Source organism: Condylostylus longicornis, unplaced genomic scaffold (assembly GCF_029603195.1).
Source record: "Condylostylus longicornis isolate FDR11 unplaced genomic scaffold, ASM2960319v2 ptg000018l, whole genome shotgun sequence".
Classification (NCBI taxonomy): domain Eukaryota; kingdom Metazoa; phylum Arthropoda; class Insecta; order Diptera; family Dolichopodidae; genus Condylostylus; species Condylostylus longicornis.
The window spans coordinates 13,080,027-13,097,276 of NW_026577987.1; the positions used below are offsets into that span (position 1 = coordinate 13,080,027).

Consider the following 17,250-nt stretch of genomic DNA (forward strand, 5'->3'; position numbering starts at 1 on the left):
ATTAAACTGTAAATTTGTAAACCTGTTCTGGCATGAAAACAAATTCTATCAACATATCAATCTAGGAAGTTGGCAGGTTGGCAGAATACCATCCCAATTTGAATATTGTATACATTGCTTTACTCACGTATACCTAAAACATATTTTATTAACATTATGTATGAATGTATATGTATAAAACATTAGCGTTTTTTCACCTCTTCCAATTTCGCCTGATGCGCGCTGATTTTCTTAATTTATTTTTATTTTCTAATTTTTGTTTTTTTTTTTGTGAAAAACTATCGTTTGCGATGAGATGCATCCAAAAAAATTCTAATTAATATAATGTTTATACGTATCCTACGTAATGTATGTATGTGAATATTCACATTGCATATTTTTTTTAAAAAATATACATATGTATGAGCAATCTCGAAAAATTGTTAAATACGTAAATTTATGTATTGATAAGGACGTGAAATTAATATTAATGGTTTGAAGGTGCAGTAATTGTAAACTTGAAACATAAGGACGTGAAATTAATATTAATGGTTTGAAGGTGCAGTAATTGTAAACTTGACCATTTTCATCGGATTTATACTTACAGATTTAAAAAAAAAACTCCTTTAAGAAGTTATTAAAATTGTTAGAAATTGTTGACAATTGTCTAAGCATGTTAAATATTTTCAAAATTAAATTTTTAATTCCATAAAATTCGAAATAACAATTATAATTCGAGAATTTGTCTAATTTTCATAAGAAACCATTAATATAAAAAATTCCTTAAATATTTAAAATTGATTTTCTTATAAGAAATTTTCACATACGTATAGTCTAGCCCTAGATAGTCTAGCCTTCTTTACAAATATTTAAAATCAAAATCTCCTTTTCGTGTTTCAGGCAATATTTAAGTTTATAATTTTCCTAAAAAATTGGATTATCCGCAAAATTTGAAAACACTAATTTTTCCATTTAGTTGCTCTCTTTTTTTTTCATACTATTTTTAGAATTTTTAGAATCTAGTATTTAATTTCTTTCATAGGAATTATTAAAAAAGTTTCAGAATTTTCTTAAAATTTCCAAAAAAGCAAAAAAAAAAAAAAGAAAGAAAATATTTTAACATAAAAATTGATTTTTACGAATCTATTTTAAAAGAGAATACTAAAAAAATTTTAAATTGCATTACAACAATTTTTATGCTTGTATGTAATTCATATCCAATCTTTATTATATACGTACTTATGTATAAATAAATTTATGTAAAACTCTTTCGTGCGCTGTACATACGCACTTTATTAAAAAATTATCAAATATATGAAGCGCATAAAATTTTACAATAAAAGTTATTAAATAATCAAAAATTTTCAAAGACTCGCTCATACAGCAATCTCGTTCCGAATGCTATGTTTCAGTTCTGAAATTATTCGAACTCCTACTAGACTTCTTTATGTGTGTGTTTTTTTTTTAAAATTAAAGTTTATATAAGTCGTCAACAATTCCAAAGTTATAGAAATTTATTTTCTGGGTGAAATTTCAATATCTGGGTGCGATTTTGAGGGCCCTTATATAATATATACATATGTATACATATAAGCACACCAATAAAGTATATTTTTCGAATTGAAAGAAATTCTCTTTATTCAATAATTCAATTTATCAATTTAAAATTCAATATTTGATTTTTTGGCCCTTTTTATGGTCAATTTTATTAATTTTGGTGCATTCCTGATTTTTGTTACTGCGGAAAGTTTCGGAATTTTATCGAGAAAATTTTTTTCATTTCAAATCTTCTAACAAAGACTGTTTTTATTTTGGTAATTTTCAATCGAGTTTTGAATCCAAATAAAATATTAACATGAATAATTATAAAAATTACTTTAACATGAATTTTAAAATACATACATACATATAAATATAAATTTGAAAATTATTAATAATAAATTAAATCTCATTAATTAATTATGAATCTTTACACATATAAATATATATATATACATATATATGTATTTGTAGGAAATAATATTAAATTATTTCTTTTAAAAAACTTTTTCCACAATTACTCATAGTACTGAATATGGGTTTCACCTCTCACAGAAATTCATGAAGTAATAAAAAACCAACCTGATTCAATTAAAATATTTATGTAGATTTTTAGTCAATACCCCAAAACAATTATACTCGTATTATATTACTGAATTAAAGTAAAAGCTTAAAACTATAGGTTTCTGTCATTGTACAACAATTTTAATATTGCAAAAATGAACAGAAATTTTTTTTTTGAAAATATATTCAAATTGGCATAAAATTTCAAACGATTGACCCCTTTTTATACATATACAATGTGTTTTCTTAAGACTATTAAAGAAATTTCGAATATTTAGATATACATATACATATGTACATAAAGTAAGTAATAATTCAAAAAATTAATCAATTTCCAATTTCCTAAATGATCCATCAACTCCAAAATATGAATTAAAATCAATTGGTGTTCCAATTCTTAAATTTTCATTTGACCCATAATTGTCTTCCTCAATAAAATAATCACGATATTCATTAAATTTTCTCTCCCAATATTCGATAATATCTGGAATTGTACCATTATTTCCACCATACTCAACTGGTAAATATTCTTTAGGAATTTTTTCATATAGTGATTCCATATTCCTTTCACTATGAACGCATATCTTAAAAAAAATATAATTTAAAATAATATCCATTATAATTTTCAAAAATTATGCAAACACAATTTTATATACATATAACTTACACGACTTCTAGTTTTTTCACTTTGAAAATTCTTAACAATATTAAATATTTTAAAGAAACTACTAGTTAAATTAACAAAATGAAAACCTTTACGTCGTAAAGGCATTGCATTCTCACTGTATACAGATATCTTTTTCATTATATTTAAATCCATATTAAGAATATGTTTTGATGAAATATCAATAAAATCTAAAATTTCAATGCATCCAGCCACAATATAATTATCATTTTCCAATAAAAGTATTTCATTTATTATTGTTTGAACTTTAACAGTATCTACAAAACTATATTTATCTGGATCACATTTACCAAAACGTGATATACGTATTAATGGTCCATCATCACCTATAGTTTTTGGTAATGGTAGAATTGCACTAAAATTATATACAAGAAAAATTAAATAATAATTACTTGCACAAACTAACAAACATCCGTTATCGTAAATATTTTAATGGTATATACACATATAATTCATAATATTTATTTACCTTGTTCTTAAAATTTCTAAAATTTTTTGATCATCAGTTCTACGACATTGCAATACATTTTGTATACCGGATCTTAAACTATAAAATTTATCTATTTTTTCTTTAGCACGTTCTAAACTATATTTGCAGCCACGTAAAAATGCTATTAAAAATTGATCTGAAGTTCTTGCTTTAAGATGTGGTTGCTTTTCAATCCAATCTTTTAGAACCTGAAGATCTTCTTGAATTCTTGATGGTACTTCACCTAATTCTTCAGATGCTTTTTTAGCTAAAGCCGGAGGAAGAGATCTTATATTTGCCATTTCATATATTCAACTTATAATTTTAAAAAATATTAACTAAAATACTGAAATTTTCAAATATAAAAGTTTACTTTTATTAAATTGAACTGAAAATATAACACTTTCTAACCAATATCTCTTATCTTTATATTATAAATTATAAGATTAATTAAATTATCGTAAAATTCATTATCTTAAACTCTTATGTATATGTATACATAAATTATATTTAATCTATTTATGAATATTTAAAATATTTCGAAAATATATGTGTATAAAGAAGTTTATATGTTAGCATGTTACCAAAAACACATGAATATTTCCAAAAAAATTTCTTAAGAATTTTAATTTATTTATAATTATTTAAGAATTAAATTTATTTTGAAACCGGAAACTAAAGTGCCTAATTATGTATATATTATCTTCTAATATATAGTTCTAATATAGATCCGGATGCTAAAGCTAGATTCTTCCAAAAAATCTACTGATCCGTTCTCTAGAAATTTGGTGCGTTAATTATTTTATTGTTATTAATTGTTATGAGAACTCAATTTTATTCCAAAAATTAATTAATTAATTAAACCACTATAAAAATTTGGACACTAATTTTAATGTTAATCAGTTCAAGCGAAACTGTAACATAAAATTCTGAGTTATTTGAAAATGAAATTCAAAGTTTATTCATTTATCTGTCGAAAAAAGTTAGGTAAACTTCTCATAATTATTGTATTCATAATTATTAATAATAAATTTAATAAATTAATGTAAAATTTTATTCGCATTTTACATTTTTTACATTTTTTATTTTTAATCAATCTCTAATTTCCTAAATGATCCATCAATCCCGAAATATGAATCAAAATCAATTGGTTTACCAATTCTTAATTTTTCATTTGATCCATAATTCTCTTCCTCATTAAAATAATCACGATACTCAATAAATTTTCTCTCCCAATAATCGATAATATCTGGAATTGTACCATTTTCGCCACCATATTCAACAGGTAAATATTTTTTTGGAATATTTTCATATAACGATTCAATGTTGTTCTCACTATAAAGAAACATCTGAAATGTATGAAAAAAGTATAAAATACATCACTATTTTTTATACAAAAAAAAAAAGAAAAACAAATTGAATCAAAGGATACGAAACTTACACGATTTCTAATTTTTTCACTTTGAAAGTTTTTTAACATTTCATACAACTGGAAGAACCAATTTGGTAAATTAATAAAATAAATACCTTTTTGTCGTACTGGTACCGCTTTTTCACCATAAACTGAAATTTTTTTCGCTATATTCAAATCAAAACTTAAAAAATGTTTTTTAGAAACATTCGCAGCATCCAATATTTCAATTGTACCGGCAACAATTAAATTATCATCATCAAGTAATTAAATTTCATTGATAATAGTTTGAAAACTAATAAGCTCTTCAAAACTATATTCATTTGGATCACATACTCCAAAACGTGTTAATCTTATTCTTGGGCCATCTTCTTGTATGGTATTGGGTAATGGTAATGTCGATCTAAATTTTATTAGAAAAATTATGATATAAAAAAACGTAGAGATAAAAATTAAATAGTCTTTTATTTTGTTGCAAAGTTTGCAATTTTTCAATTGGAAATTAAAATTTAAGAGTCTTATTAGTGCAGTTCAGTTCCACTGATTCAAACTAATTGATAAAACACAAACTGATTGATAAATGGTTGACACTTCATTTCATACCATTTTCCTCATGAATATAACAGAAAAACTTCTTAAAACAAGAGGACTACGTGAAATGAAGTATAAAATTTTGAACCCGTTAAACAATATAAAAAACTGCATGTCCCTTTTACCATTTGCTACAGTTAGAGCATTTAAAGTATTGGCTTCTCACTTATTACAGTTATATTTTTGTTATATTACAATACATACAATATTATTTTGTATATAAAATATATATTTTACCCTGCTCTTAAAAGTTCTAAAATTTTTTGATTATCGGTTTTACGGTTACGAAAAATTTCTCGAAGACCAGCTCTTAAACTATAAAATTTATCTATTTTTTCTTTAGCACGTTCTAAACTATATTGGCAGCCACGCAGAAATGCTATTAAAAATTGATCTGAAGTTCTTGCTTTAAGATGTGGTTGCTTCTAAATCCAACTTTTTAGAGCTTGAAGATCATCTTGAATTCTTGATGGTACTTCATCTAATTCTTCAGCTGCTTTTTTAGCTAAAGCTGACGGAAGTTGTCTTAATTCAATCATTCTTTAGAAGAAAAATAAATAATTGTTTTCAAACCAATTTACCCACGCTAACTGAAGTTTAATAAAAAATCTGTCCAATATTGGCTTTAATGTTATTATCAATATTGTTCTGAATGCTCAAGTAAAATGATAAAGATAAAAGCCATTTAATTACTTGATATTGTAATCTCCATCTTATCATAACCGTTATTATCTTTAAATTACACTTTACATAACTAATAACTGTTAAATGCAATTTCAAATTGAATTGCATGTAATAAAGCCTAAGTATACTTAGAATGTTAAAATTATTACAAACTTTGGAATTATTAAAAGAACGATAAAAAATTAAGTTCACTATTTGAACTCTATGATACCTGTACAAATGTTTTTTAACAGTTAAAATAGCACCCAGAAAGTTCATATAATAGGTGTTAACGAATTTTTTTAGAATGGTATAACATTGTTACAACAATATAACGTAGGTTTCTGCAAATTTTCATGACAAAACTATTTTTTAAGTTTTCTCAGGACTCACACTAACACAACTATTCCTTTTTTCTGTTTCGGAACAATGAAAATAGAAATGTGCTTCAAAGTTTCCTGGATATGTATAAATTATTTTTATTTGGAATAGCATGGCAGCAGTACTTTAACTTGTATCTCGATCGAATAAAAATTATCAGGGTTATACCTTTTAAGCAATTTTGAAAATTTAGTTAACCTAAAACTTAAGGGCTATTTAGAGTTACCGCTTCGATAAACGGACAGCCAGATGGTAAACTTTCGAAAAAAATATTCTAAACTATTTAAGAATCAAAACTTTTTTATTTTGCGTTTAATAAAAAGATTGGTCCATAAAATTATCGAATAATTTTCTGGTGCAAAAGAGAAGTGGCGAAATTTATTATATGCAAATGTGTGTGATGCTAATGCGCTGCAAACTGCACTGCAAAATGTTCTAATATGTTTTTATAGTTCTGACGTTCTAATATTCTTAATAATTGCTTCATTCAGTGATATTTTGCATACAAAATAGTTTTCAGTGACTTTTATTATTTAAAAAGTAATTTTTATACTTTTGCTCTATTTATTACAAGTTTTTACTTTAGATTTTGCAATAATGAACTTAAAATTATTTGAAATGAACTTTTGGATGGTACTAAGAAATTTTTAGCTTCTAGTTTCCTTCTAGCTAACGAAATTGCATATTTTTCATACTTTGGGACTAAATACAAATTCAAAGAGTTGAATTGATAGTGTTTCTCATCTTTATAATTATCTCAATCCCATGTGAACAATACATCATTGTACTCATTATATATTTTTTTACTACTTAATATTTATTTTACTATTTCCAAAATTATGGTTAATCAATTTCCAATTTCCTAAATGATCCATCGATTCCAAAATATGAATTAAAATCAATTGGTGTTCCAATTCTTAATTTTTCATTTGACCCATAATTGTCTTCCTCAATAAAATAATCACGATACTCAATAATTTTTTTCTCCCAATAATCTATAATATCTGAAATTGTACCATTATTTCCACCGTATTCAACTGGCAAATAATCTTGTGAAATATGCTCGTATAAAGATTCCATATTTCTCTCATTATGAACAAATATCTAAAAAAAGAAGCATTGTGACAATACTAAAAAATTTTCATACTTAATTTAAATGGAAAATCTTTCGTACCCGTCTTTTGATTTTTTCACTCTGGAAAGCTTTTATAATATTGAAAACTTTAAAGAATCCATTTGGCAAATTGATAAAGTGAACACCTTTTTGTCTAACTGGCATTGCTTTATCACTATAAACAGAAACTTTTTTCATTACATTTAAATCCAAATGAAGTAAATGTTTTTTAGTAACATTAGCCAAATCTAAAATTTCAATGCATCCAGCTACAACAAAATTATCATCTTCCAACATTTCTATTTCTGTTATAATAGTTTGTACTTTTACAATTTCTGCAAAAGTATATTTGTCAGGATCATATTGGCCAGAGCGGGTTAAACGTATTCTTGGACCATCTTCGCCTATAGTTTTCGGCAATGGAAAAGCTACACTGGAAAAACAATTTTAAACAATATTACAATAAAAATTTGAATCATAATTATTATAGTACAACAATAATCGCAAGAAATCAAGAGTCGGAAAAAAATATTGATTTGCCGTTAAATCACTTTTAAATTTTGTAATTTATGGGTATTTTTGGGTGCTTTGCCAGCTTATTTGTCAATTATATCAAAAATTCGCAAAACTTTTCGATTCGTAATTGGATTTTATTTGTAATCGTAAATTCATAACTTGAATTAATTTTCTGAAGAAACATTTATTCACATCCGTCTGTAGATGAACTTAGCATTTACTCCGTTTATTTAAGAGATAAGAACTATAGGAATAGTTGCAATATAAAAAATTATTTTAATAAAAATATCACTTACGTTGTTCTTAAAATTTCTAAACATTTTGGATCGTCGGTTACTCGATTACGAAATATATCCTGTATGCCAGCCCTTAAACTGTAAAATTTATCTAATTTTTCTTTAGTACGTTCTAAACTATATTTGCAGCCACGCAAAAATGCTATTAAAAATTGATCTGAAGTTCTCGCTTTAAGATGTGGTTGCTTTTCGATCCAATCTTTTAGAGCTTGCAAATCTTCTTGAATTCTTGATGGTACTTCACCTAATTCTTCAGCTGCCTTTTTAGCTAAAGCCGGAGGAAGAGATCTTATATTTGCCATCTTATATTTCTTTGCTTTTCAAATATTTTCTAGAACTTCTTTTACTAAAATCAAACTTTATACTAATATTAACACTTAATATTCATGTTAGCAATTTCCTAATCAATTATCTACAATTTATGAAATCGGGCATAAAGATATAAATATATATATGTATGATTTGATAATTATAATCAAAATATAATTTGATAATTTTGTATGATATGTGATCGTATATCATGTAAAGTGTTAAGTGTATATAAAAAATATTAAGGGTTACGTTTTTGACAATTTTGTTAATGAATTTTTGAATATTTGTTAATCATTTTTATTCTATAAACAAAATTGCAAATGAAGCAATCATATGTACTTAAGCAATACTAATCTTAAATACTAGAAAAAGGTTGCAAAAATTATCTGGACATGTTGCATGAATTAAACTTTAAGTTAGACTCTCTGCTTCATGGTGTTTGAGTCACATTAAAAATACATGATTTTATTTTGCAGTATGTCAATTTCTTTTAATTTAATATACGTGTTAAAAACAAAGTTATACTCGTAGTTAAACCTTCTATTTAATGAGTTTTTCTAATTTTGCGAAAAAAAATGGGAATTTAACAGAATCGTTCTATCTCCAAAGTCAGGAAATTTTACTTCTACCTGCCAGTAATATAGAAACATTTACTGACCTTCTACAAAAAAGCTTACTAATTGCAAACGATCCATTCATTTCTTTTAAATAAATAAAAAAAATTTCTTTAAGTACAAAGTTCTAAATTGTATTCAATTGCCTACAATATAAAAAAAACGTCAATATAGTTGAAAATAAAATTTTAATGTTTAGCTTAATTAATACATTAATAGCCATTCAGCTATTTGTACTACAGCGCAATATAATTGTGGCAGTACTAATATTTCTGACCTGTAAGTATTAATACCATATTGCAGTATAACAACAATTTATGAGTCGTAATTTCTGAATTTGCAATCTGTTTATCAGTGCAGTGTTATTATATTTTTGAAGTCAAGGTTATTCCTAATTTCGTTCAAGCTTCGGTGTTATATAAATTTGACTATTTTAGGAGTTTATGTATTATTTTGGTTCAAGTACCAAAATGAATTATTTTTAAATTATTTGGGAAAGTTAGATTGTGCAGACCTCAACTGCATATTTTAATCATATCAATTCATTAAGAAAATTCGTATAAAATTACAACTTAATATTGTTAGCAATACAATTTTAGTAGCTGAATGGAATAGACTGATGATTAGGTTTAATTTCGCGAGACGGCCATGAGCCATTGCCATATTCTATAATTTTGACTAATTATAAGTCAAAAAAAAAAGTTTTTCTTGATTTTTACATTCATATCAAATTTTTCGATTATATTTTATAGATTATCTTTATCAAGCTTTACTTACATACATATATGTATGTATATATTACTAATAAATAAGAATTTATTTAATTTATTTATGAAAGATAATTGAATTATATAAGAAAATCAATTTCTTAATTTTATCTAATCCAATATTCATTTGGTTTTTAATCTTTGGCAATCAATTTTTTTTATTATTATTATTTTTAAAGATAGTTGTATTTGCTTTTTTGATCCAAAATCAATAATTATAATAACATATATATATATTTTATATTTATCTACGTTTACTACTGTAATACTAATTTAATTAAAATAAGCTCTTATATATTAAGTATGTATAATAAATTTTCATTGTTTTCTGTAATTTTCTTTTATAAAGTTAAAAAAAGTCGAATTCAGTTGATTTTTAGTTAAGCATCTATTATGTCATCTTTACGAGAATTATCACCAGTATTAATTAAAATAGCTAAAGAAGAATTAAATGAAGTGCCAAATCGTTTAAAAGATGATATTAAAAATTTAAAAATTTGGGCTGAAAAACAAAAAAATTTTAAATCAAGAATATCAGATCAATTTTTAGTGGCATTTTTACGTGGTTGTAAACATAGTTTGGAGAGATCAAAAGAAAAATTAGAAAGATATTATTTATTAAAAGCAAATTTAGAAGAACTCTATACAAATCGACGATCCGATGATCCGATTCTTTTAAATATTTTAAAGCAAGGGTAAGAAATTAATAAAAAAATAAAAATGAAAGTATCTACGTCTTTTTTATACTAATCTTTTTTTTTTCTTATTATTAAAAAGGATCGTTCTACCATTAATAAAACCACATGGTGAAGGTGGTCCAATTGTACATATAATTAGACCAGGAAGTTATGATCCAAATAAAATAAAATTTTCTGATATTATAAAAGTTGGAACAATTATTGCTGATATATATTTAATTGAAAATGATAATGCTGTTGTATCGGGTCTAATTGAAGTTTTAGATTTAGGAAATGTTTCAGCACAACATTTATTTCATATTGATGTTGCATTTGTGAAAAAATTTGCAACATATTATGAAAATGGTATGCCAATAAGACAAAAAGGATTTTATTTTATAAATACACCAACTGGCTTTGAAACTTTATATAATATTTTTAAACCTTTAATAAGTTCTAAAAATAAAGATCGTGTAAGTATATCTATATATGTATATTCTACAGAAGTAATTATATTTTATTGTATAATTATAAACTGTTTTTTTTTTTTGCTTGTAGGTTGTTATAGCACAAGGTTCTAAAGAAATTGCATTACATCCATATATTTTAAAAGATATTTTACCGGAAGAATATGGTGGAAATGGTGGATCAGCAGAAGATATAAATAATTATTGGATAACAAAATTTCTAGAATATAAAGATTATTTTATTGAAGAAGATTGTTATGTTATGGAAGAAAAATTTAAAAATAGTACATTTGAATCATGCAAAATGACTAATTTCGGAATTGATGGATCATTTCGTAAAATTGAATTTGATTAATTAAAAACTAATGATTCTATATTAAATCTAGAACTTATTTAATTATTAAATATAAATATTATTTTGTTGATGCTCATATTATGAGCGTTAACTACTTATTAAATAGTTTTATATCTAAATTATAATTTATTAATTGAGAATTCTTAATTTTTTAATACTCATCAATGCTTTATTAATAATTAATTAAATATATCATCAAAATTAAAATGTAAAATTATATATGTACATATGTAGCTAAAATACATATGTACATATATAATTTTTATGGGTTCTATCAAGTATCTAACAAATTTTGCATAATACTATTTAAATATTTAAATAATTTTCTATTTTTCAAAATAAAATAAGTGCACTGACGTAATATTATTGCAATATTTAATTTTTAATACATTAATTTTCACATAATAATTTTATACATGTACGAATATGTATGTCAATAATTAAAGTATTACTAAATTATTAAAAGTTGCCAAAAAGAAAGTTTCGTCATTTCCAAAAATTGTCATTATATAAATATGATATATGAATAGTTCACAAATTGTAAATGACAAATTAATTAATTGAAATTAATTAATTAAAAAATTATGTTGAAATTAGTAAATTAAAATTTGTTCATAAACAATCTGCTAATGCCTGTCTGTATGTAAGAATTATCTTGAATATCAAATAAATTTACATATGTCGCTACGTTATATTATTAAAAAATTGTTATATATACACATATATACGTATAACAATTTTAATAATTCTTTGAGAAAAGTCCTTGGACCTATACGGTTTTTCATTATATTTCAGGTGTTATTTGAACAAGAAAAGAAAAAATATCAAAAATTATTTAAGAATATATGTATATATAATTAAATAAATACTTTATTTGAATAATTTACAATTAAAGAAAATTTACAAAATTAACGAAAATAAATTCATTTTTATATTTTTTTTGTTTTAATTGAAATTATTGATTATTTTAATTTTTCAAATTTTTTAAATTTTCCACAGTTTTTTGTTTATCTTTTGGCATTCTGGTACCATTATTACCACCACCATCAACATTAACATCAATATTAGATTTTGTTAAAATATTTAATTGTGTAATTTTTGTACTTTTACTTCTATCAATTGGAATATTTTGTTCACATTTTTCCGATATATTTGGTAAAACTTCAACAATTTTATTAGTAACTTTATTTATTTGTTTAGTACCAGTTTTACAGGGTGAACGTACAGGCTGAATTTTCTTTTTCTACAATTATACAAAATAGATTACATTATTAATATTATAAATAAATATTAAATTGCAATTGCTTGGGAATTTTCGATAATTCAAATATGTAATTAAAATTCTAATTTAAATCTTAAAATTATTTTTTTTTTCCGCATAATTACATAACATATCTACAGGAGCTAATTATATTTAAATTTTTCAGATTTGTATAACATTTATGTACCTTAAATTTTTTTAACAATTATAAAAATTTTTAAAAATATGCTGTAGAAAGCTTTAACTATATTACGCATTTCGAACGTTCTTCTTTATTATATTAGAGAATTATCGAAAATGCTTTATATATTAAAATCCAAATTAGAATTGAATTTTTTGAAAATCCCCTATACTTACTTCGTTCGTATTAATTTTAGGTTTACAACAAAATGAAAATATTGGTGTTTGATTGTATGCTCGTCGAAAATTATCATTATTCATTCCGTATATAATGGGATTAATTGCAGCATTCAAAAATATTAAATAATGTGATGAATACCATAATATTTGAAAACCATATGATATTTCATTTGACCAATTTTGTAATTGCATTTCATATCGGAAAAATACAAGTACAGTAAATGGTACACGTAATAAAACAAATGTAATTACAATAGTAAATAATGTTTTAGCCACTTTTTTTTTATATGAAACACATAATGGATGTTCTTTTTTAAGTACTTGTTTCTCATAATGATCCAACTGAAAATACAATAATAAAAAAAAAATTAAGTTGTTTTTCGAAAAACTGTTCTAGCAATATTTGATAACCGAAGTAATATACTCGTAACAATAGTAATCTTTCGTGCAAAAGCTCTTGAAACAAAATAATATGGCAATTTTACAATTTTAGTTATAAATATATTTCACAAAATAGCAAATAACAACAACCATAAAATTAACAAATTAATTTAATTTGAAAATATTAATTAAATGTAAGGCGACTCCGAATGAATAAATGCAATTTCGCCTCACAAAATTTATAACATAACTTTTACATACATATTCACACATTTATTTTGGACTAGCATATAAAGTTAATGTCTAAATTAAAATAAAATCAATTCATGTATCAAACTTCATGAAAGAAAACAAAAATATTTATCATATTAATTTATTTTACCTTATGAAAAATGGCCGAATATGAAACAATCATAACAAACAATGGAAACCAAACCAAAGCTGCAATTAATACATGCCAATATTTTGGCAAAATTGTTGTATTTTCCTTACAATAAGTTTCCACAAAATTTTTGAATTGTCGTTTCTGAAAACAAATAAAATTAATTATACATTTAATAATTTTATATATATTTTAAATATACATATTTTTTTTTTTAATTTCACTTACCACATATATTCTATATATAGCTAATGGCATTGCTAATAAAATTCCAGCTAACCATGTACATACCATTACTATTTTTGTACCTTTTATTGTTAATCTTGATTCCATTGGTAAAACAATAGCTGTTAAACGATCATAACTAACTGCACATAAATTTAATACAGCTGTAATTAATAAAACACCTTCTAAAAAACCTTCTAATTTACAACCGATTGCACCCATTTGATAATTTTGATAAAAATCATGAAACATAAACATTATTGGACATATTAATATTATTGCAGTATCAGCAGCTGCCATATTAGCTATTAATAAATTTGTTGGTGTTTTAAGTGCACGATTTCTTATTATTATATTTAATAATGTTATATTCCCAAATGATCCAAGTATTATAATTGGAATAAATGTAACAACTTTAACCGATATTTCCCATGTTGGTAATCTTATCCACATTTTATTTTGTGGAAATTCTGTATCACTAAAATCATACTATTATGAAAAATAAATTAATTAGTTTTTATTTATAATTATATATTTAATGTTATATTTAATGTTGTAACAATAGGCTTTCTATGTATTATTTATAGTTTGTAGTAAATGTTTTCAATCTGTTTACATCTGTAAACTTAAATTACTTTCCACTTACCAAATTTTATGTCATAAAATATAAAACTTTGTGATGTATAAATAATAATAATACTCATTCATTATTCAGTATCTAATCAGTAAAACATATTTTATTTTATTTTATTCTAATTTTTTTTTACTCCTAGAAGCTAGGGCTTCTGCATGATGTTATAGAACCATGCCTAAATATCGTAAGTTGTTGAATTTTACATATGCTATTAATTAATACACAATTATTGCAAAATTAATAATCGGCAATTTAGTATTTCAAATATTTTAATAAAGAAATATAAAAATAATTGAATAAATTTAATTTTAATAACCTTGTACTTTATAGGATTTATAACAGGATAACCCTTAATAAATTATCTTAATTGATTATTTATTCCATTAAAATTTTATATTGATAATAATTTTTTATGCTTGAATATCATTTTGATCTAATAGTACAGATAACAATTTCATATACCTCAAGTTCGTATTTTACCTTAAAAATCTATGTGATATTTCAAATGATTAATTTCAGCTTTAGTTCTGAAAATGAAAATTTCCAAGTTGTTGACTTTTATCAAAACTGTATGTAGGTATAAATCCGAAATCAATATGAATCGAATCAATATTATGAATATGTAGATAAAACTACAATAAATGCATAAACAAATTTGAAATGCCTTGTAGCGGTTATAATTGTTTTGTATACAGGTCATTATAAAAATACATAAAGATAAAAACATGAAATTTATCGCAAAAAAAAAAACGCAAAAGGATCAATTAAATTCATATACGTTAGTATATTTAGTACAATTTTCCGACGTGACGTCACTTATTTTTTTGGTTGGACCGCAAAATTACAAAAAAAAAAATTATAAAAAAGCAATAAATATTGCTCAATATAGGTTACACACCACTTCAGATTGAAAATATTTTTTCGGCAATGAAAGCAATTAAGATCAAAAAACCCTATATTAAAATTACAATAACAATAATTAATTTTATTTTTTACGCGTGATTCACAGATGTTGAAATTATGGAATAGGACACATAATCTAATTTACATAAAAAAAATTTGGTTATAATTTATAAAAAAATGTATTTTAACAACAATTTTACTGGTAATTTCATTTTAAGAACTGGGAGTGTCTTTATTCTATTTTAATTAGCATTTTCGAATATAATTATGTTCGCTGACATTAATTTTTGTACAAATTTTAAATATATATATATAAAATATAATAACCAAATAACAGTATAACCAAATAGTCTTAAACTTTAATAAATTCGACGGCAATATCAATAAGTTGTGACGTACTAATTATATTTTAAATAATAAAGAAGTTTATTTTTACGACCAACTATTTTATTTTTGAAAATAAAGTGTACTATTTTAGTTTTTTTTTATATCACCTAAATTTCGTATTCGATCTTCTTCCAAAATTGAAAATACGAGTATTTAATAAAATAATTTTTTAATTTTTTCATCCAATTTTTAAAATTTAATTGGCCGAATCATTTCAATAATAATTTTAGTTTTCATAATAATTTCAATAATAAATTTAAAAATTTATTTATTTAATTCATATCTTACCATTAGATTAGTTCCATTTAAATAATCCGTATGCAAATTATTATTTGTATCTAAATGATCGGTTTTCAAAAATTCATTTAAATTCATACGTAAAAATCCTTAAAAAATAAATTCTTTTTAAATTTGTAATTATAATTTCTGAAAAACAAAATATAATTAGTGTTGTTTAATATTAATTAAAAGAATTCAAAAATATTCTCAATTTAACGGAGCTAAAAAAAAGGTATACAAAGTTTCGAAAGCAAGCAAATTACGACTAACAACTTTGTACGTGTATACGCGATCATAAAGGATTACTAATTCAATTATTAATATCGGATAAAATAAAATATTGAAGGAAAAATTATTTAATGTTCTTAATAATCATATTTTATCAAAATAAAAAAAAAAATGAAAGAAAATGATTGATGTCTTATCTATAATAGCATTTTCCACTTATAAAATTTATTTTATAATATTTTTCATTTTGATAATAAAAAAAAAATTCGAATAATATAAAAGTTTATAATAACAAAAAAGCTTAAACAAAAAAAGGATATGAGACAAAGATAAAAATTTTATTTCGCAAAAGAAAAATAAAATGCGAAATTAATAGACATTTTCATAAAGGCAATATTGGAGGACAATTACTCCAAAACACAATACTGCCAAAACGTAACATGGTGAATATGCAATATATTTTTAATTATTCTGTAAAATTAAAGCAGTTCATATGATTTAACTACGTTACTCATACTAATTTTGCTATATTGCTAAAAATTAGTCATGTTTATGAACAAATTAGATTTGCAGTATACATCGTGATTTTCGCTATATGTATATCGTGATTTACCGTGTTTATGAACAAGCTTATTTTTTTAGTTATTATGTAGGTCCATTAATATTTGTTATAATATTATATACATATTATACACTTTAATACAAATTTAATTTTAATAGGGAAAATTATTTAATTTTTTTTTAACAAATTTTAGGGGTTTCCAAATACTGGTGCAAAAAAAGGAAGAAATAAAATAATTTTCCTCAAAC

General features: G+C 23.4%; 3 protein-coding genes and 1 pseudogene across 3 annotated transcripts; 1 reads left to right on the top strand and 3 right to left on the bottom strand.

Annotated features, from left to right (window-relative positions):
• Positions 1 to 2,378: 2,378 nt before the first annotated feature.
• Positions 2,379 to 8,560, bottom strand: LOC129606495 (uncharacterized). Its single transcript, XM_055516837.1, has 11 exons — positions 8,209 to 8,560; positions 7,457 to 7,829; positions 7,133 to 7,386; positions 5,675 to 5,778; positions 5,476 to 5,617; positions 4,984 to 5,050; positions 4,678 to 4,911; positions 4,393 to 4,585; positions 3,237 to 3,504; positions 2,750 to 3,122; positions 2,379 to 2,666 (listed from the first exon to the last, which is right to left on the bottom strand). The coding sequence occupies exons 1-11, from the start codon at positions 8,508 to 8,510 to the stop codon at positions 2,406 to 2,408; spliced, it is 2,571 nt and encodes an 856-aa protein (XP_055372812.1). The 5' UTR covers positions 8,511 to 8,560; the 3' UTR covers positions 2,379 to 2,405.
• On the bottom strand, positions 5,229 to 5,862 carry LOC129606246 (retinol-binding protein pinta-like; annotated as a pseudogene).
• Positions 8,561 to 10,294: 1,734 nt separating the features above from the next.
• On the top strand, positions 10,295 to 11,558 carry LOC129606429 (retinol-binding protein pinta-like). The gene is made up of 3 exons (XM_055516761.1): positions 10,295 to 10,596; positions 10,679 to 11,051; positions 11,137 to 11,558. The coding sequence occupies exons 1-3, from the start codon at positions 10,295 to 10,297 to the stop codon at positions 11,398 to 11,400; spliced, it is 939 nt and encodes a 312-aa protein (XP_055372736.1). The 3' UTR covers positions 11,401 to 11,558.
• A 454-nt stretch (positions 11,559 to 12,012) lies between these two features.
• On the bottom strand, positions 12,013 to 16,343 carry LOC129606496 (neuropeptide FF receptor 2). The gene is made up of 6 exons (XM_055516838.1): positions 16,222 to 16,343; positions 14,013 to 14,498; positions 13,785 to 13,928; positions 13,019 to 13,363; positions 12,398 to 12,643; positions 12,013 to 12,033 (listed from the first exon to the last, which is right to left on the bottom strand). Exons 1-6 carry the CDS (start codon positions 16,306 to 16,308, stop codon positions 12,013 to 12,015), a joined length of 1,329 nt encoding a protein of 442 aa, XP_055372813.1. The 5' UTR covers positions 16,309 to 16,343.
• Between the last annotated feature and the right edge of the window lie 907 nt (positions 16,344 to 17,250).

Coding starts and splice junctions, on each gene's coding strand:
- LOC129606495 (XM_055516837.1), bottom strand. CDS start 8,510: ATGGCAAATATAAGATCTCTTCCTCCGGCTTTAGCTAAAAAGGCAGCT. Junction 7,830..8,208: donor TTAGAAATTTTAAGAACAAC/GTAAGTGATATT, acceptor TTGTTTTTCCAG/TGTAGCTTTTCCATTGCCGA. Junction 4,586..4,677: donor GTGAAAAAATTAGAAATCGT/GTAAGTTTCGTA, acceptor CATACATTTCAG/ATGTTTCTTTATAGTGAGAA.
- LOC129606429 (XM_055516761.1), top strand. CDS start 10,295: ATGTCATCTTTACGAGAATTATCACCAGTATTAATTAAAATAGCTAAA. Junction 10,597..10,678: donor TTAAATATTTTAAAGCAAGG/GTAAGAAATTAA, acceptor ATTATTAAAAAG/GATCGTTCTACCATTAATAA. Junction 11,052..11,136: donor GTTCTAAAAATAAAGATCGT/GTAAGTATATCT, acceptor TTTTGCTTGTAG/GTTGTTATAGCACAAGGTTC.
- LOC129606496 (XM_055516838.1), bottom strand. CDS start 16,308: ATGAATTTAAATGAATTTTTGAAAACCGATCATTTAGATACAAATAAT. Junction 13,929..14,012: donor CTATATATAGAATATATGTG/GTAAGTGAAATT, acceptor ATTTGTTTTCAG/AAACGACAATTCAAAAATTT. Junction 13,364..13,784: donor ATTCGGCCATTTTTCATAAG/GTAAAATAAATT, acceptor TTGTATTTTCAG/TTGGATCATTATGAGAAACA.